General features: G+C 43.5%; 1 protein-coding gene across 1 annotated transcript; it reads left to right on the top strand.

Annotated features, from left to right (window-relative positions):
- Positions 1-1,817: 1,817 nt before the first annotated feature.
- On the top strand, positions 1,818-8,765 carry MAP1LC3C (microtubule associated protein 1 light chain 3 gamma). The gene is made up of 4 exons (XM_081904717.1): positions 1,818-2,289; positions 2,578-2,633; positions 2,865-2,971; positions 7,169-8,765. Exons 1-4 carry the CDS (start codon positions 2,232-2,234, stop codon positions 7,377-7,379), a joined length of 432 nt encoding a protein of 143 aa, XP_081760843.1. The 5' UTR covers positions 1,818-2,231; the 3' UTR covers positions 7,380-8,765.
- Positions 8,766-21,001: the final 12,236 nt, after the last annotated feature.

Genomic DNA, 21,001 nt, shown 5'->3' on the forward strand with positions numbered 1-21,001 from the left:
GCCCTGAGCCAGCACGACTTTCCTTATGGTCTTATGGGAAAGCAGAGAAGATTTGCATTGTCTTTGTAATATTTGCTTTATCTATTAACATATATACAGGAAAGCATGAGGGGGGAGCACCCAGGAACTTCTACAACAGGCAGCAGATTCACTGATTCCTACATTGAATTCCCAGAGAACTTAGGCAGCCTACCCAAGGTGCCCACCATCCATTTTCTGCTAGAAACTCTCAGCTCTCGCTTTGTCTGCCTCTTTCAGTCCCTCTCAACTGCTAAATTGCTTTTTCACACACACAGTCTGAAGACACCACCCCTGAAGATGAATTGCCAGTTCAAGGAAACATCCACAGCCATTAGAATAATATTCTTGGGTCTTGTGCCATATCCCTGACTCACATTAAGTGACACTGTATTTATATGAAGCCACAGTAATACTAATCAGGTGGCCAAATTCAAAACAATACAGTAAGCAGGTTTGTATAGACAATCCCAGGAGTTAGTTGAGAAGAGTAGAGTACAGGCAGGCCCTTCCCCTTAATGCATGTTCAATATGTGTGCGACCATGTATATGTGCATTGTGCCAAACCCAGAAGTGATCTAGAAATGTCATAAAGATGTCACTGAAATGTCACTAGAAGGGTGGGGCAGAGTGTTCTTCAATGGGTTTCAATTACGGTCGTACCTCAGAAGTCGAACACCTTGCAAGACGAACGTTTTGGCTCCCAAACGCCACAAACCTGGAAGTGATTTGCAAATGTTCTTTGGAACCCGAACGTCCGTAGCTGCTTCCATGGCTTCCGATTGGCTGCAGGAGTTAACCCCTGGGCGGTTAAGTCCAATGAAAGGTGACTCTGGGGTTGCAGCTCTCATCTCGCTTCAGGCCAAGGGAGCTGTCGTTTGTCCACAGGCAGCTTTCCAGGTCATGTGGCCAGCATGACTAAACCGCTTCTGGCACAACGGAACACCGTGATGGAAGCCAGAGTGCATGGAAATGCCATTTACCTTCCTGCAGCAGTGGTACCTATTTATCTACTTGAACTGGCATGCTTTTGAACTGCTAGGTTGGCAGGAGCTGGGATAGAGCAACTTACACTGCCAGCGCCTTTTTAAAGACTAAGTGCAGACTGGACTGCTTTACACATTTCTATCACAGAATTGTAGTGCTGGAAGGGAACCTAAGGATCACAGTCCAACCCCCTGCAATGCAGGAATGTGCAGCTATCCCATAGGGGATCGAACCTGCAACTGGTGTTATCAGCACTAAGCTCTAACCAACTGAGCCTTCCAGGCTCTTCCAGCACCTACAACAAACTGATGGTAATAAGAAACCTGCTGCTCAGTCCTTTGCGCATTTAGGTAGAAGTCCCACTTCATTCGAGCCTCAAATAAACCAGGGCAGTGTTGTAGCTGTAAAGCCTACACAAAACTTTCTTGAGCGAGTCCTACCTTGACCTGTTCTCAGTAACTTGGAGCAAAACCATTCATGGCGCAAAGAGCTTTCCCGCTTTGCCTGCGCAACATTTCCAAAGGAAGCAACGTCAGAGTGAGATGGGAGTTTACCCCTCTCGACGCAGTGGAAGGGGACTTCCTCCAGACTAAACATGCACAGCAGCCACACGGGAGGAGGAAGCAAGCAGCTGTGTAACCCCCCTTCCCCACACGAAAGCAAGAGGAAGAACTCCTTGCGCCGTTGCAAAGCGCAGCAAATAGCAACGAGCTGCTGGACTTGCAGCCCGATCCTCTTTATGTTTACTAAGATGTAACTCTCCCCTTTGGGTTCAAGAGCACTCCCCTCCCTCCAGGTTGCAGTGTGGATCAATGGGTTTATTTTGTAAAAGACACGAGCTTTGTGTCACACAGCAAACTATTCCCAAGAAGATCTAAACCAAAGAGCGCCCGGCAGCAGCACAGGCCACAGCGCGTCAAAGAAGCCATGCGCTACGCGCGGGGCAGAGACCCCTCCCCACCCTGTAGGTTAGAACGATGCCTTCTTCTGGCCGCGAAGCACCCTGCTGCTGCCTTCCCTAACCCTGCGGAGGCCAGCCTGACCCCACCCCTCACCGCTTATGGAGGGGAGGGGGGAAGGTAGGGCAAGGAACGAGGCTGATGTCACAAGCAGGTCTTTATAAGGGGGCTCTTTTTAAGAACGGTGCATTTTGACGGCAGCTGATCCGGTGCAGGAGTCGCTGGTTAAAAAGGAAAAGAAAAGGCAGCCTGCGTTCCAAAGGGAAAATGCAGCCTTTACATAGCTGCCAGCATGTCAGACCGTTTAAACAAAGAAAGAGTTTTGGTAAGTTGTTGCAGACGGAGCCTTTTACTAACCGACCGGACTCCAATCCGGCTGCACATTTATTTGGAAATGAGATCAACTGGAATAATGTTGGGGATGGCACGGTGGGCTCTAGGAGCAGGGTGAAGTCTAGGTGTATCAAGCCTATGGGATTCCAGCTACTGATTTGGACTAGGCTACAGATTGCACTCAAAAGCCTGTTGATTGCAATGACATATGCTTCCGAGTGTGTTCAGGGTTGGGCATGCAGAAATACAGACAATTGATCCTTGCTTTTCTTCTGCATAGCTACCCGAGTTGAAGAAGTTGCAGGCATACGAGGGAAGTTCCCAACAAAAGTACCGGTAAGTATCTATTCTCTTTCCTTTTCCTTTGCCAATTACTGATAATTGCACATTTTCAAATTATCGAGGATTCTGTGCTTATTTAGTCACTAGCAAGTCACACTGGGAGCAATGGATCTTCCTGCCCAGGAAGTGTGCTTAGAATTGCCGTTCTAGTTCTTGGGTACTAATGTGCAGCATGCTCTATTGCTACTTCGCTTTAAAATCTGTTTCCTTCTTTCTTAAAAACAGGTTATTGTTGAAAGGTACCAGAAAGAAAAGTACCTTCCCCTGCTAGACAAAACCAAGTTTCTTGTGCCTCAGGAGCTGACCATGACTCAGTTTATAACTATCATCAGGTATGTAGCAAGGTCTTGATAGGCTTCTAATTTTGTTGACTCTCCCTGCTCCTCTGCCTGCTTCTTTTGCTAATCTATTTTTGCAGCAAGACTTCTGAAAGAACTTGGAAACTATGTGATAATATGTACTATATTACTCAGCACATTTCTGTGATTTTTCCCCTCCATGTTTGATGGGACTCAGATCATTTGAGTTCTCTTGCAAATGATTCCTTCTTGTTTGCACAAGGCTGTGGTGAGAAATCTGTTAGATTAATGTTGTCTTTCCTACTGCCCGCTCCCCCTTGCACACACACACACACACAATTTTGAGATATATTCTCAGTGTTTGTATCAATGGTGATACAAGAAGAAGCTTGTAGTTCCCAGATTTTAAAAATAAGAAAATCTTTTAGCAAGGCTTCGGATTATTTATTCTAAACCCAGATCTGCTGATGAAACCTCTTGGAGACCAGGTTCCAAAGTGTTCTGCTAGTATTTGGGGGGGGGGGGGGAAACTGATTACTTGTGACATATTGCAAGGTAAAGGTAAAGGGACCCCTGACCATTAGGTCCAGTCGTGGCCGACTCTGGGGTTGCAGCACTCATTTCGCTTTACTGGCTGAGGGAGCTGGCGTACAGCCAGCATGACTAAGCCGCTTCTGGCGAATCAGAGCAGCACACAGAAATGCTGTTTACCTTCCTGCCAGAGCGGTACCTATTTATCTACGTGCACTTTGATGTGCTTTCGAACTGCTAGGTTGGCAGGAGCAGGGACCGAGCAACAGGACCTCACCCCGTCACGGGGATTCAAACTGCCGACCTTCTGATCGGACAGTCCTAGGCTCTGCGGTTTAACCCACAGCGCCACCCGCGTTCCCTTAGATATATTGCAAGCTGCTTTTAAATCCTCCCCAGTTTTGAGAACTGTTTGTTATAAGGGGGGGGGGGGAGGACTGTTGAAGAAACATAGTTACGGCACCCAGAACTATTTGTGTAGTGCATGTCTGCGTGTTTCATTTGAGTCATAGTATTCCAAGCCTTCTCTGTCTGTAACCCTTCTGTCTTGGGGATATAAGGAGCCAGCCATAGGAGACAACTCCTAGGGCTGTGGGGGTTTCAGCCCTCACAATATAATATTTGAAAGGGGTTGGGGGGCCCCAAGTTGATGGCCATTTTTATTCAAATGGTGAGTGTGTGTGTGGGCACTGTATCATGTGATCAATTATGCAGGGCGGGGCTTACCTGGCCCCCCACAGTATTTTATTCAAGTTGGCACCCTTGGAGCCTGCATTATGAAGTCTAGCTAATTAAGGTTAGCAGCAGTTGTCCAGGGCCACAGACTGCCCTTCCCATCCCTCGCTGCACAATATCATTTTTCCTGAGATGCTTTGGCTCAAACCCAGACTGCGTCACATTCAGCCCTTTTTACTCTGCTGTTTTGGAGCTTTTAGAGGTCCTTGGAGAGCTTCAGACAGGAGGCAGCAGTCTGTAAATTTTGTGAGGGACAGACCCAGAGCAGATGTGACTCATACTTTCTAACTACTTGCGCATTACAAAGATCGTGGGCATTTTGTAGCTGCACCTTTCCAGCTTGTTTCAGGATCCAAGTGGAGAAAAGTAAAGTCAGAAGTGGCCCTGAGCTACAGCCTCTCTGAAGTCAGCTTAGGAAATGTGCTACCTTTCAGCAATCTGCCCTTGGTCCTAAGCAAGCAAGCGGTCTGACCTCTCTGACTGATATAGTTGTTTGCCTTCTCAGTTCACAACCTTTCCAAGGTGGAGTGAAATACAGAGCAGAGTACTAGGATTTTTCTAGGATTTACCGTATCTTGTAGGATAGCTTTCCTAGCCTACAATTCCTATCCTACAATATGTCAGTAGTAGCTTGTTTCCATATAGTTTGTTACTGTATATTCTTAATAGTAGCTGATGAAGTGTTCTGCCCCCTCCCCCCCGAAACATTCCACTCACTGGCTTCTTTGTGTGAAAATTAGTATGTTAAACTTTTCTGCAATGCTTTTTTTTGGCCGGGGGGGGGGGGAGGAAGCAGAGCAGCGTCTGTTGGTTTCCCTAAAAACTACATTTTTAAAAAAAAGATTAAATGTGTGTGTTTATAACGCCCCCATCGTTCCACCCGGACACTGAGGTCCAGCACCGAGGGCCTTCTGGCGGTTCCCTCACTGTGAGAAGCCAGGCTACAGCGAACCAGGCAGAGGGCCTTCTCGGTAGTGGCGCCCTCCCTGTGGAACGCCCTCCCACCAGATGTCAAAGAGAACAATAACTACCAGACTTTTAAAAGACATCTGAAGGCAGCCCTGTTTAGGGAAGCTTTTAATGTTTTATGTATTACAGTATTTTAATATTTTTTGGGAAGCTGTCGAGAGTGGCTGGGGAAGCCCAGCCAGATGAGCGGGGTTTAAATAATAAATTATTATTATTTTTTTATTATAAAAGATATTTGTTTGTTTCAGTTAGACAGTGGGGAAGGAGTAACTTTGCACTACTCCGTTACCACCTAGAAATGTCTCCTTTTTTCTGGTGTGTTCCTCTTGGAAGGCTAGGAATTGTCATAATTTTAGGTATTTCCTTTACCACCTAAACTTTTCTTCTGCTGATCTAGCTTGTAGGATATAGATAATCTGTGTAAGTATTTGGGTCTGACACTTCTATAAACCTCTGGAAACCAGCTAACTGTCCTACTACCAATAAGTCTAGGTTCAAATACTTGCTTAAACTATGAATCTTGGAACCACTTCACAAATCAGCCCTCTTCAGATGCTACTATCTCAGTCTAATAAATAATTGTTGTACCTGCCTGCTATCCCCTTCTCTTTTCCTCATGCACCATAATTAAACCATAATTAAAAAGCTTTTAGGGGGTTTTAAACCAAAGTTTCCTGTTGTATTCAAACTGAGAAACTGTGGCTTTAATCTTATAAACCAGAATTGGTTCTGGTTCCAAACTACGGTTTATAATCTGACATAGCTTGGATGTAACTAGACACTGTGCTTTAACAAACTCTGAAATCTGACTAACAGCAGTGCAAGAGAGAATGGATATATAAAGGGGAAGAAGAAGTGCCTGCACATTCCAGTAAACCATGGTTTATTAGACAAATATAATTCTTTGCTTCTTGGGGGAAGGATGGGATACAAATTTATTAAACTTCATCTTTGACTCTGCACCAATGTTATGTGCACTGAACCAGTGGCGTAGCGTGGGGGGTGCAGGGGGGGCCACCGCACCGGGCGCAACATCTGGGGGTTAGGGTTAGGGGGCGCAAATCCACGGGTTAGGGGGCGCAAATTACTTGCCTTGCCCCGGGTGCTGACAACCCATGCTACGCCACTGCACTGAACATTCAAGCTAAACTGCTGACAAAATGTAAAGATCAGGAGTTACAGTAAGCAAAAACTTTCCCAAAAGTGATGAGCTTAAATTAGGGAGAGGATTTTCTTTAATGGATTTTGTTTGTTCCATCTTGTATCATTTGTGGCTATGTATTAAAGGACATCTAGCTACCAGTTTCGGTAGCTGAGGTCAATGCTGCAGATGACTTTCCCACTCAATCCATAACTTGATGGACCCTAGGGAAACTGTCACGGAAACATGTCTCTTGGAATAATTTGAACTATATATGCTTCACAACAATGTAGGCCTCTATAATCAACTTGTTTACTATTTCACTTGGCCTTTCTGAATATCTAAATGTCCCAAAACTTGTCTGAATGGTCACTGATGTGCACAACTGGGTGTATGATGGTTGATTCCCCCTTCCCAATTCCTAATGGATCGTCTTAAATATCTATTCAAGGGGAATTTGTTTAAAGTTTGCTTACCACCAGCCATCCTATATGTGGGGTAAAAGTAGCACCCCAGTTTTCAGTGGCAAAACTTACACAAGCTGTAAAAATTTCTCCAAAAAGCCAGATTCTGGGTTCCCTCACCCTTGCTGGGCCATCTTGATGGACTGGAGGAATTTACCCACCTGTCAATCACCCAGTGTCACTCTGATATCGTACAGCCCACTTTTCTTCTGTAGGTGTGAAAACAGTGTTCCCTTGAGTCAAGCCTGCCAATAAAAGATTATAAAGTTATAAAGTATTCTCAAGGGTACAAAATCACTGAGTGGATTACTGGATTAGGATTGTATTGGCATAGCATGAAACAACTTGCGCATTTTAAAGACTTTCCCTCTCTTTTCTTTGTTAACCCAGAAGCAGAATGGCGCTGAGTTCTACGCAAGCTTTCTATATGCTGGTAAACAACAAGAGTTTAGCAAGCATGTCTCTAACGCTGGCGGAAGTCTACCAGGATTACAAAGATGAAGATGGGTTTGTGTACATGACTTATGCTTCCCAAGAGATGTTTGGAGGCCTCTTAGCTGCTGGCAAGGGGAAATGTAAGGAATGTCTCCAGAAAACATAAGTGTTCTCTCGGGTAACAGCTATGTGGCTAGACAGCTCAGCTGTGAATCATGCGAGCTACTTGAAAATGAAAGGTGCTGTCTCTAAATGTGGGCTCCTCTCGAAGGATTCATGGTCCAGGAGTTGGCAGGACCCGACCAAAGAACCACGTGATGGAACAAACCATCCTAAATGAGTGACACGGACAAGTACTTTGTATTTCGCTCCTTTCCTGCCCCCAAAAAGGTAGCAGGGGATGCACTTCAGTGTTTAAAAAAATAATCATAATAAATGATGTAACTGCTTTTAAAGGTGATGTTAAAACCACCACGGGAATACTTGCTTGCTTCCAACTGTGGTTGCATCTGTGGTCCAAAAACAGGTATTTCTGGATGGTCAGCAAACAGCTCCTCTAAATGAGTAACTGTGGTCAGTTTTGAAATCAGTACAAATCCATGGCTATGTCATCATCATCTTCGAGGGGACACACACACCAAAGGAAGAAGCACACAAGTGCAGAGAATGCCCCCATTGGGTAAGACCAGTGAAAGCTAAAGGGATTTTTAAAACCAGGTCACATGGTCTGGGCAGGAATGATCTGCTTAGCAGCTAAGAATAATGTATGCACTAAAGATTTTACTAACTGTTTCAGAGTTACTGTAGCACTCTTTTGATTCTAATCAGTGGTGTTGAGCACTGCAAAACAGAGAGCCATAGCTGGCTTTTCTATGCCCCTGCTCTCGTCTACATATACCTCCAGGAGGAATACCCCTAAGGATGGATTTACATGAAACTACACAAACAAATCCATGTGGAAGTGAGTTTTATTAAAAGGGCTGAGACAATGGCATGTAATGGGCCTCTTTCAGGCAGCACTGCTGCACATGGATCCCACTGCGCAGTACTTATAAAAAATAATAATCAGGAGTTGGTAGGGTGAAATAGAGCTCTGGCTAGGTAGGGAGTTCAGAAGTACAGCTCTCCAAATGGAGATATGATCAGTATGTGAATATTTACTGTGCCATCTTGTGGCTGTTTAAATTGAGGGGCGGGGAACAGGCGTTTTAACTAACATTGGAGCTGAGGCAGCAATCCTTGAAGCTCCAACAGTAGTTTTATCATGAGGCTGTGTTCTTGCCTTTTGAACTCTGTGCTGAGCTTTCTATATTTGGGTTTAAGATAAGATTGCTGCATAAAAAGGGCACCCTGTTAAAAACATGACTCCCGTCCGTAGCTAACAAAGTGCAAGGCAATTAGAAGCTCCTTGTTCCTTAAACCTTGTTGCTAAACTTAACCGCCTGAGCCTCTTGTGTCAATGTCATGTTTAAGATGGCCGCCTGCATTTCAAAGGAACTTAGCTGACTTGGGGGCTCTCTTGAGTTGACAGGTCCTAGTCTTGCATAAGCCAGATGTCACAGACTATCAGAGTAAGAGACCAGGGATGGGGAACTTGGATCCCCTCCCATACGATGTTGGACTCCCATAATTTCTGACTATTGATCGATGGGAGTCAAATCACATCAGTTGGTTCACAGGTCCCCACCGCACCCTTGGAAAACACCTTCATGGCTCAAACAGTATTTTAAATAGGTATTCACTGCAATGTGGACACAAATTCCTCCTATATATGGCACACAACTTGGTTTAATGGACCGCTAGCTCTAAGAACCAGGAAAGGGCCTGGATTCTGTATACAGTGTCACTACGTTAAGTGGCACTGAATTATCACTAGTTATGTAAATAAAGAAATATATATATTGCAGTATATCTGTTAGCTTTTTTCAAAATAAATATGGATTTAGACTTGTTGAAGTAGAATTGCAACCCCATCTTAAGATCAGTTTTCATCTACCAGTTACATATCTCAAAAGCGGTTCTCTGTTGGCATCCTTGATGTATGAGTTGTCCTTTATTTGTTTGTTTTAAGCTGCTGCTGTGCTGGCCTACCAGCGTTCCTGTTTGAAAAGAGAACCTTGGCAAATGTTAAGAGTATGTGCTGTCTAGTCTACATTTTATGATTCTGCCTGCAGCTGGTGTGTGTACTTGTACTGTATGTACTTTGTTGAAAGCCATTTTTTAAGGGGGCTGGGACTTAAAAACAAACAAACCAACGGAGTTTTTGCCATTGCAAAGCTTAAGGCAACACCACCTGTTTAGCAACAGCAGCATTCTTGTGTCTTTTCCGATGTCACTGCTGGTCAGGGGCAGAAGAAGAGGGGGGCGGGGTGACCTGGGTGTCACCACTGAGGGGACTGACAAAATGCCCGGTGGCACTCACCGCGAGGCCTGTAGCACGCCTGAGCCATGTGTCTCTCCTCGGAGTGATGCAGTGGCTTGGGCGCCCGCAGGCTCTGTGCTACCCCAAACGGTCCGCCCACTGCCTTCCCCCCAGCTGTAGGGCGGCTGAGCAGGAGGAGGCAGGCAGACTCCTCAGAGACCCTGCGGAGTGTCCTGCCCCAGTTGACCCTGTGGGCGGCTGGCCCCACCCCAAGGCGCAGGTCACATGCTCCGCCCCAGGCGCCCGATTGGCTTGCTCCACCACTTCTGCCGGCATGTAAAAAGATGGAGAGTCAGAGTAGCTGGAATGGATGGTAGTTTTCAAATACCTCCTGCAAGAGGCTTCTCACTTTCCAGCCATCTGCTTCTTGATATCCTGTATGAGAGACTTAAATGGACAATGCTAAGCATTTTAAACTCTGGAGTAGTTACCTTACTCCTCTAAAGTACAGTGGTACCTTGGGTTAAGAACTTAATTCGTTCTGGAGGTCCATTCTTAACCTGAAACTGTTCTTAACCTGAGGTAACATTTTAGCTAATGGTGCCTCCTGCTGCCACCGCACGATTTCTGTTCTCATCCTGAAGCAAAGTTCTTAACCTGAGGTACTATTTCTGGGTTAGCGGAATCTGTAACCTGAAGCGTCAGTAACCCAAGGTACCACTGTAAAGGGTTGAAACAATAGTGATGTCACTGTGGGAAGGATGGACTGAAGGAGAATTAAAGCAACTTGTCTAAACATCTCTCGTCTCTAATTGTGTTTCTGGTTTCCTGTGAGTGAATGCAGTTTGAAGTGCAGTAAGCCTCACAACTTACACAGGGATAAACAGTACCGTGAGGAGGGGAGCTACCTGATATCAATAGGCAGAGAGTTCAAAGTGCCACACTAAGTGCCCCTGTAATGGTGCCAGTCCCACTGATTGAAATGGTCAAGTGGGTATATGTTTTGTTTGTTTGTTTGTCTTCTGTACTTCCCTTCATTGGAGGATCACAGGGCAGTTTGCAATATAAAAACACAAAAACACCATAGTAACAATGCCCCCCTCACCCAGTATATATGGAGTAAGGCAGGCTTCCTCAACCTCGGCCCTCAAGATGTTTTGAGACCACAATTCCCATCATCCCTGACCACTGGTCCTGCTAGCTAGGGATCATGGGAGTTGTAGGCCAAAAAACGTCTGGAGGGCCAAGGTTGAGGAAGCCTGGAGTAAACTGGTCCCAAGTAGTTAAGGGTTGTCGGTACTAATAGCAAACTTCATTGAGGCGAATTGCTAATGCTGAAAGGGAAAGGCATGGGTCACTTTCTCCCAAACAATTGGGAGCAGTCAAATAATACTTTAGTATGGATTGGACGCTGGATTTATTAATGACCAACAGTGGTTCTCCACCTTAAAATGATCAAAAATCGCAGAAAGGGGATAAAGAGTTACTGCGCTTTCAAGAAATGTAAATAAAACCAATGTGGTGGAGCTTTGGGGAGGTTAAGCATCCTCTGCTGATTATACGCAGGAATGAATGACTGAACACTGGTTTGGTCTGGACCTCCAGATGCATCCCTCTCCCGTCTTCCCTGTAAATGTACATCCAGGGTGCTGATAAAAATGGTCCAAAAGGACATACATCCCATGTAATAGAGATTAGAGATTAATATATCCAGTTCTGGGCACACAATTTGATGTTGTCAAGCTGGAGTGTATGCAGAGGAGGACAACCAAGATGATCAAGGGTTTGGAAACCAAGTTTTATGAGAAACAGTTGAAGGAGCTGGGTATGTTTAGTCTGGAAATGAGGAGACTGAGAGGAGATATGATAACCATCTTCAAATATATAAAGGGCTTTCACATGGAAGATGCAGCCACCTGTTCTAGAAGGTAGGACCCAAAGCAATGGCTTCACGTTACAAGGAAGAAGATTCTGATCTGATTAAACATCAGGAAGAATTTTCTGACAGTAAGAGCTGTTCGACAGTGGAGACCTCCAGGTATAGGGCGGTATATACATTCAATAAATAATAATAATAGCAGTTGTGGACTCTCCTTCCTTGGAGGTTTGTAACAGAGGTTGGCTGGCCATCTGTCATGGATGCTTTAGCTGAGATTCTGGCATTGCAGGGGGTTGGACTAGATGACCCTTGGGTCCCTTCCAACTCTACAATTCTATGATTCTACAAATTGATTGAGAGCAAGTTTGCTAGGCAACCTGAAAGCATCCGCCCCCATGAATATGATTTAATAAAAAAAAAATCTGTCTTGCAACTGATCTAAGGGAGGCCTGCTTTTTGTTGCCTCGGCCCCTAAGGCATCCTGAAATAGGTGTAAAATGCTCCCATGATTACAGCCAGCATTTTACACTTAATTTGGCACAGCTGTGAATGTTTTTCCACAGCAGAAAAAGAGACCAGGTTGTTTGGCCTTCCCTAGGCAGGGAGGGAGGTGTTCAGCTGCAATAAGTGAGTAATCATCCCTGCTTTGGGCCTCTCCAATAAGCAGGTCACAGAAAAAGTTTACAACACTTCTTGCAAATCACCTGGGCTGAATGATGATGATGATGATGACGACATGTATGGGCATAGGGTATTTTGTATTTGTTGGTCTGTAAAACCTGAGGCAGAGCATTGCTAAGTGAATATGCCTTACCTGCCTGTCCAGCACAATTTGCAGGAAATTCCATCACAACAACTGCGAAATGGTAAGAGAATGTAGTAGGCATGTGTGTCTGTGTGTATGCCGGAGTCCTGCTTCTACTTTTAAGTAGCTAGGGCCAATTGCACATTCACTGCACAAATAAATAGAAAGTGTGGGCCGGAACCTGTAATGCTGATAATGCAACCCTGAAAATGACTGTGGTTCAGGAAAAGCAGACATGACTGTGTGCCGCGTATTTTAACGTTTCCCTGCAAAAAATAAAGCCACATCAATCGAGAAGTGCATAAGTCAATAATGAAAGGAAGACACACAGAATAATTCATGAATCTCAACTCTTAATGGTTCTTCAGCAGAAGCCTTGGCCCCACTGATAACCTTAAGTAGGCACTCCAAGCCCACCCACCCCTCCAGCCGTCATTTCCTTGCAGTTTTCCATCTGTCCAGTGCTTATCAGCTAATAACTGAAGAGCAGACTTACATTTTCCTTGCTTCTTGAAGCAGCATTTTTACTCCCCCTGATTCGCAAGTGGTGGTTTTCAATCAACCCTCCTGCAGCCAAAAATCTGAGTCTATTTAAAGATAATTATGAAAAATGTTGGTCTGAAATTAAGAGAGACTTGGAAAGTTGGGCAAAGCTGAAGCTTTCTTTGTTAGGCCGAATTGCTGCAATTAAGATGAATGTGCTGCCAAGGATGTTGTTCTTGTTTCAAACATTGCAAATTGTGGATAAAACAGAGTGTTTCCGGAGGTGGCAGAGAGACATTTCTAAATTTGTCTGGCAGGGCAAAAAGCCCAGAATCAAGTTTAAGATATTAACAGATGCAAAGGAAAGAGGGGGCTTTGCCCTGCCAGACTTAAGGTTGTACTATGAAGCCGCAGCTTTCTGCTGGCTAAAAGATTGGCTACTTCTTGAGGACACTGATGTGCTGGATCTGGAAGGTTATAACAATGCTTTTGGTTGGCATGCATATTTGTGGTATGATAAAGTTAAGATCAATAAGGCCTTTAAGAACCATATTGTCAGAAAAGCAGTGTTTAATGTCTGGACAAAATATAAAGACTTACTGGAAAACAAAACACCAAGGTGGCTTTCACCTTTGGAAGCTAAGGCCCGAAAAGGAACCAATATGGAAGCCTACTGGCCAAAATATTGGGAACTGCTAGAAAAAGACGGAGATAATTGGAAATTGCAGAGTATGGAGAAAATGAAGGATAAAGTGCGAGACTGGTTACACTACGCTCAGATTAAGGAAATTTTTAAAAGTGACAAAAAGTTAGGATTCCAGGTGGAGAAATCGAAATTGGAAACAGAACTGTTAGAACCTAAGACTAAGGTACTTTCAAGAATGTATAACTTGCTGTTGAAATGGAATACACAAGACGAAATGGTTAAGTCGGCTATGATAAAATGGGCACAGGATATTGGGCATAACATTGTGTTTGAGGACTGGGAAAGGTTGTGGACCACTGGGCTGAAATTTACTGCATGTAATGCTTTGAAAGAAAATGTAATGAAAATGATATACAGATGGTACATGACCCCAGTTAAACTTGCCAAAATATACCATTCGTCAGATAACAAATGCTGGAAATGTAAGGAAAATGAAGGAACATTCTACCACCTCTGGTGGACTTGCCCTAAGGTGAAGGCCTTCTGGGAAATGATATATAATGAGTTGAAAAAGGTATTTAAGTATACCTTCACCAAGAAACCAGAGGCCTTCCTCCTGGGCATTGTCGACCAGAAGGTGCTAAAGAAAGATAGAACATTTTTCATGTATGCGACAACAGCAGCAAGGATACTACTTGCTAAGAATTGGAAAACTCAAGATCTACCCACACTGGAAGAATGGCAGATGCAACTGATGGACTATATGCAACTAGCGGAGATGACTGGCAGAATCCGAGACCTGGGAGAAGAAAGGATGGAAGATGATTGGAAGAAATTTAAGATTTATTTACAAAAATATTGTGATTTAATGGAATGTTAAGAAGGATGCTTGGTTATAAATATTTGGCCATCACTAAAATAGATCAGGAATTGATGATAAGAGAGATTAAGAGAAACAAATTTGCAGGAGAATTATTTTATCGTAATTAATTAAGCGGTCACAAAATTTGGAAATAAGATGATAATTTGCTTGACAAAATTTATTAATGTTGTAAATGGGAGCGGGAGACGTGAGGAAGTTCAAGGATTATATGAAACTTTGTTAAAACAAAGCAACACTGTTTATTATTATTGTATTCTTTTTTCTGTAAAAACCCTAATAAATATTTATAAAAAAAAAAACCCTCCTGCAGACAGGCCATCAAATGAGGGAGGATAATGTTCAAGATATCCTGGCTATGGGCAGAGGCGCACCCAGGCTCCCTTGTGCCCTTGGCAAGGAGGTATATGAGAGACCATGGACCAGAAACTCAAAAAGTTTGCTTTCTGTCACCTTTTGCACTCCGCCAGTGACTTCCTGCTCCCCTCCCCTCGCTGCTTTCCCTCCTAGCCACTCCGAGGCAGAGTAGAGAGGCACAATTTTGGCACCCCTATTTTCAAATATACTTTTAAGGTTGCTTTATTTTAAACATATTTGATATCTTTTTTAAGGACAGCTTTTTTCCTGCCTAAATGAAACACATCTGTTCTGAACACATTTGCTCAGAAGCAGTCTCATGGATTTTAGCAAGACTTACTCCTAAGCAAATGTTTCTGTCACTGCATAAATTTGCCCTTAGGCACGTAGATTCCATGTTGACTTTTATGAAAGGCTTTGCTCCCTAATGATAATGGAAGGTGTTTTAGAGGCAAATCAAAAATACATTTAAGAGTGCAAAGTAGAGTACACCTTGTTGCCTCTTAACGATGCCGTAAACCCAGGAGAATTGGTCAAGGAATGTTTTTTAAAAATCTAAAGCCAGGAATAAGATTATCTTTGCTGAGGTATATGAAGCTGTTAATATTTTACATGGTAACTGCTTATATAGCAGGTTTATGAGCGACACACGCAGATAGATATCTAATCTCTCTCCAGTTCTCAAAAACTTGTCTAGTACTATTCCATTGTTTACAGCTGATGGGTTTCTTATTTGTGATACCACCTGAACAACCTGGCAGTGGAAACTAAAGCACGACTGCAAGTCTATTAATACTTGTGTGGCATGATCTTCAAATGCTTGTCTACATGGTAATAATGCTTCTAAATAATAGTGACACATGCATTAAGGTAAAGGTAAAGGGACCCCTGACCATTAGGTCCAGTCATGACCGACTCTGGGGTTGCGGTGCTCATCTCGCTTTATTGGCTGAGGGAGCCAGTGTACAGCTTCCGGGTCATGTGGCCAGCATGACTAAGCCACTTCTGGCAAACCAGAGCAGCACACAGAAACGGCGTTTACCTTCCCGCCAGAGTGGTGCCTATTTATCTACTTGCACTTTGACATGCTTTCAAACTGCTAGGTTGGCAGGAGCAGGGACCGAGCAATGGGAGCTCACCCCGTCACGGGGATTCAAACCGCCGACCTTCTGATCGGCAAGTCCTAGGCTCTGTGGTTTAACCCACAGCGCCACCCGCGTCCCTTGACACATGCATTAGTTATGTACAAATTGGATTATTGCAAGATGGTCTATATGGGGCTTCCATTTAAAAGATTTCAGAAGCATCAGTTGGTCCTGACCACAGCAGCAACAATGTTAGTAACTCCCTGTTGCGTGGGAGTTTTTCCAATTTTGCTTAATTTTTAATTTGTTTACCATATATTCTACATTGCTATACACAAGGTGGCTTACAACATCAAAAAACAACAAAATATACAAGATTGCGCGCCTGATAATCCAAACCGATACAAATCATAATAAAAATTATGGCTTAAAATAACCAATTTATATCAAATAAAGTAATCTTCAACAATCCATTATACAATAAAATCAACTCTCAAATTATCAACAAGTAATAGACAGAAAGGCACTATCGACAATTCATTACTAAATTATAAGTACAAATAACAGCAAAATTACAATACATTAAAACCATGTAAAAATATCAAACTGAGGAATAAGGTCACTAACCTATAAAATTATTAAAAGTTTCCCTGCCCCCTAAACTCTTCTCTCTTCCCAGTTGGCTCTGCTCGCCTTAAAGCCTTGGCCTAGGAGACACAACTGGACTTGACTGTGGGTGGGGAAGGCAAGGCTCTTTTGCCTTTTTACGCATCTTCCCAACTGAGGGAGCTGACAAGTTGTTAAAGTGAGACGGAGTAGCACAGTGTTATGGCTACTCACATCTCTGTGGCGATATCACACCTATCGTGTGATATCTGCAGTTTGCCAGTTTGTTTCCAGGCAGAATTCCACACCTTGGTGATGACAGCAAGCTTGTAACTTACATGGTGTGTGTGTTGTGTTGCATTCTGGGGATTTCGCCTAAAGCCAAAATCGGGTATAGTCAAAAGCCATTGGGTTCAATGGTGGGTGGGATTGCTGAGTACAAAGGCCTCCCTGCTTCAGGCAGTTACTTTTCACAAGTTGGAAGCTAATGAGAATGTGTTTCTTTCTGCTAAGCCTCTAAACCCATCCAACATTTACTTCTCTGTATTTATAACATGTAAATATGGCTTGTGTCCCATCTATGGTTGGAACATTTTGCCTCATGAAGTTTGCTTGGACCTCTTTCTTGGTTTCTTTCCCCATTTGATTTTTGTATTCTGGCAGTCCTGCCATGGGAGGCAGTAAAGGTTTTATGAGTGGGATTTTGTTTTGCTTGCCGAAACTGCCTTTATTCCATATCATCTGTTTTGAACTTTTGCCACAATATTTAAATGCTCTACACTCTCATGTTTGCATTGGAACAGTGGGATATAAATATGTATCAAATGAATATTTATCAAAAGATAAATAAAAATAGCCAGGAAGAAGACATGGTTGATTCTGCATTAAGGAATTTAGGCCAGTTTTTCTTTTCTGTATACCCCTTTCCCCAGACATTAATGTGGTTCTGTGTCATTCTGATCTTGGGAAACGCATAATATTGGTAGACCGTATGTCAGACACAGGAAACCAAAAGCAATTCAGCAACAAACCACAGCACCCCCTGAAATTAAATCATGTTTATAGCTGAGTGAAAAGATGGATGTGTTCATTGCAGCTACCCTCTGTGAACTTGCTTTCTAATCCAACACAAATATTAATTTGTGTTTTGAAGTCTTGAACATCCCACATGATATTAGACACAACACACTCCAGCTGAGCTGTGATTAAGTTTGGGAGCCATTAGGCAATCTGCTGGTTGCTTAGCAACCGCAACAATCTTTGGAAAGTGGTCATTCTTTAGAAGTGCCAGGCCTGCAGTAACATTACCTCAGCCCTGGACTAAAAAATTCTAAGCCACATACCCACAATGAGGGACCTGGATTTTTGCTTGGTGCAAAGCTGACGTTTTGAAGAACTTAATAATTCTTCAGTAGAAGCATACTATGTAAAACCAATTAAATTCTTTTTAAAGACAACATGGAATACAATTATTAGTACAGTGGTACCTCAGGTTACATACGCTTCAGGTTACATATGCTTCAGGTTACAGACTCGGCTAACTCTGAAATATTACCTCAGGTTAAGAACTTTGCTTCAGGATGAGAACAGAAATTGTGCTCTAGCGGCGTGGCGGCAGCAGGAGGCCCGATTAGCTAAAGTGGTGCTTCAGGTTAAGAACAGTTTCAGGTTAAGAACAGACCTCCGGAACGAATTAAGTTCTTAACCTGAGGTACCACTGTAGTATTAGTACTATGGGGAGCTGGCTTGAGGCACCAGGCCCGGTGGCAAACCAACTGTGTTTTACAAATATGTCTGCAAACGTGACACGAAGGCTGGCAATATCAACCGCACCATGTGAGAATCTCTTGCAGGTGACCACAGTGCCTGGAAACAGAGTCTGGTTGTGTATCCATAGCAGTGACCAGAGGAGGAATGACCGCTGGGAGGAGTGCAGAGAGAAGCATCTGCCCCCGCTGCAATAAAACATGTCTCTCCTGTATTGGTCTCTACAGCCACAGCAGGCACTGCAGCCAACAGTTTGACTTCACCCACACAGGCACACTCCTCCATTGTCTCCTGAGATAGAGAGATGCCAACTTAAGTCTACTCTTCCTCCAAGAAACTCAAGCCAGATTACTTGGTTCTCTCCCCCACACCACTGCCTCAAAACCACTGAAATATTTGAAATGATAACTCATAAGAACATGGGAATAGGCTGTTGAATCAGGCCGATGACCCATCCAGGCCAACAAGCTGTTTTCTGTACTGCGGATCCTGCACTGATCACAAATGGGTGAACTGCACGATCTCTTAAGATCTTAAGATCTTCTCCATCAGATTCTGTGAATAAAGCAGACTTATTCTGGTAATTTAGAAAACCAATGCATGAGTACAAATGAGGCATGGAAGGACTGCAAGGAAAGAATGATAGCAATTCAAATTAAGAGGTTTGCTTGACTGAATGTCCTCCAAGGCAGCTGCCCTTTTCAGATCTAGCAGTATACCAGAACACACATTAAATACTTCCGCCAACATCTTGCTCCTTGGACAAAAGATCAATAATACGCCAAGTAAAGTTACATATTCTTTATTGGCCAAACTAGACTATGTGAGAAATGTGTGATTATTATTTTAAAAGTGGGGTTTGTGTTGGAGCTTCCATCAGTAATGGCTCTTTTAGTTCATCTAAATATATGATAAAGGGAAGAAATAGGAAATTCATATTCACACTTCATTTTTGCATATTGCCATAAATATTTCTTGTAAATAACATTTGGCAAGTAGTTAGTAAAAGAGAGCGAGAGACTTGCATAGGATTTACTGTCTCCAGCTGTGTAAATATGGGAAATGTACATGTTACACACAAAAAGCAGGAAACTGTAGTTCCACCATTTGCATCTGCCATCATGCAGTCCAAGACAGGGAGGATGAGAACAGGTTTCTGGCACCTGAGTGGTATGGACCAAAGCAGTTTGGGTTTCAGTCCAAATGGTTAACCATTACAGGACTTCTGACAACTTTTGTGTGCAGCCAGAACAGAACCACCAAACTCTTCTGAATAGAAGCAGAAACTCTCACAAATGACAAACAGGAAACATACTTTAAACAAAATTATTTCTATGCAAAACGTCACTTTCTCTAAAAGCAAACTCAGGTGGTGAATGCCGATAGGATCAGAATCTCTTAAACAAGAAGGAGGTATCAAAAGGTTTCGAGAGCAGAAGTACGAAAAGCTTTTAAAACATACCAGGTCAGGCTGCAACCCCACCCCAAGCTTGAATGAGTATAGTGGTACCTCAGGTTACATACACTTCAGGTTACATACGCTTCAGGTTACAGACTCCGCTAACACAGAAATATTACCTCGGGTTAAGAACTTTGCTTCAGGATGAGAAAAGAAATCGTGCGGCGGCAGCAAGAGGCCCCATTAGCTAAAGTGGTGCTTCAGGTTAAGAACAGTTTCAGGTTCAGAACAGACCTCCAGAACGAATTAAGTACTTAACCCGAGGTACCACTGTACTCCGAAACTACAGAATGTTGCAAGTTAGTTAGAAAATAAAAACAGAAAAGGAATGGAGTGTCCTGGAGGCAGGCATGACTGGCTGGCTCCATGAACAAGAGCACTCCTTTTACAAAGTGGTGATACATCAAAATGTGGCATGCAGTGTAGGTCTGACTTGTGGTATTAAGAAGAGCCTTAAATGGGGGAACTGGCAGTGCCTCCTTTGCACCAACAGCCAGGGATCGTCCAAGACTGTTCTTACTCACATGGATAAACTTGGAGTAAACTTCCCTGCCTGCTCTTTTTTATTCTGGAGGAAGAGAACCTTCTCCAATCTCCAGAAGCCAAAGCAGCAGTGAGTTTTAGTCCATCCATTCTCTCATTAAAAGAAGATAACAAGTGTACCAGCTGTAATATGGCCTCTTCATGGGTTCTGCAAGTTGTTCTTAAGATGCCAATTCAGAGATTGTGTCCAGCATCCCAGGAGCTACATTATTATTATTTATTAAACTTGTATACCACCCTTCACCCCAAGATCTCAGAGGGTAGAGGGGAGGCAAGAGGCAAAAAGGTAGTGGAGTCACAAATGTGACTTCTCATCCAGCCTTCTTTCCACCCAGTTAATAATAATAATAATAAATAATAATAATAATATAATTATAATTTATTAATATCCCGCCCATGTGGCTGAGTTTCCCCAGCCACTCTGGGTGTCTCCCAATCGAGTGTTAAAAACAATACAGCATTAAATATTAAAAACTTCCCTAAACAAGTTAAGCAAGAAGTATAATCAGGGTTCAAGGAAAGAGCCTAACCAGGCACTTGAGAAAGGTGTGGGGCATGGCTGGTGAGCTGCTTTGCCTGGGGAGGGTCCTGAGCGCCAAAAAGAATGGCCTGGAGGGCTGTTTTTGGCCCACAAGCTAGAGGGCCCCCCTTTCATAAAATACAGTATATTATAAAAAACAAGTGTTTCCAACATTAGTTGTACTGAAGCATACCCCTGGGTACAAATGGAGACTGAGAAGGCAGCAGATGGGCAATGCCACCCCCTGGCAGGCGGGTGAAGGAACCAGTTAAGGGCAGAAGGCTGAGGTTGATGGACCAGCCTCCACCATGAGTTGCTTCTCTCCCTATGGCTCAAGAAGCTGCTTCTGCAAGCAAGCATGTTTTATAGCAGCGGTTTCTTCAGCAAGATGGGGGT

The sequence above is a fragment of the Podarcis melisellensis genome (assembly GCF_964234715.1).
Source record: "Podarcis melisellensis genome assembly, chromosome: 3".
Classification (NCBI taxonomy): domain Eukaryota; kingdom Metazoa; phylum Chordata; class Lepidosauria; order Squamata; family Lacertidae; genus Podarcis; species Podarcis melisellensis.

Excerpts from the sequence above, each read along its gene's own strand:
- MAP1LC3C (XM_081904717.1), top strand. The coding sequence starts at position 2,232 with ATGCAGCCTTTACATAGCTGCCAGCATGTCAGACCGTTTAAACAAAGA. Across the intron at positions 2,290-2,577 it reads TAAACAAAGAAAGAGTTTTG|CTACCCGAGTTGAAGAAGTT; the intron begins GTAAGTTGTTGC and ends TCTTCTGCATAG. Across the intron at positions 2,972-7,168 it reads CAGTTTATAACTATCATCAG|AAGCAGAATGGCGCTGAGTT; the intron begins GTATGTAGCAAG and ends TTGTTAACCCAG.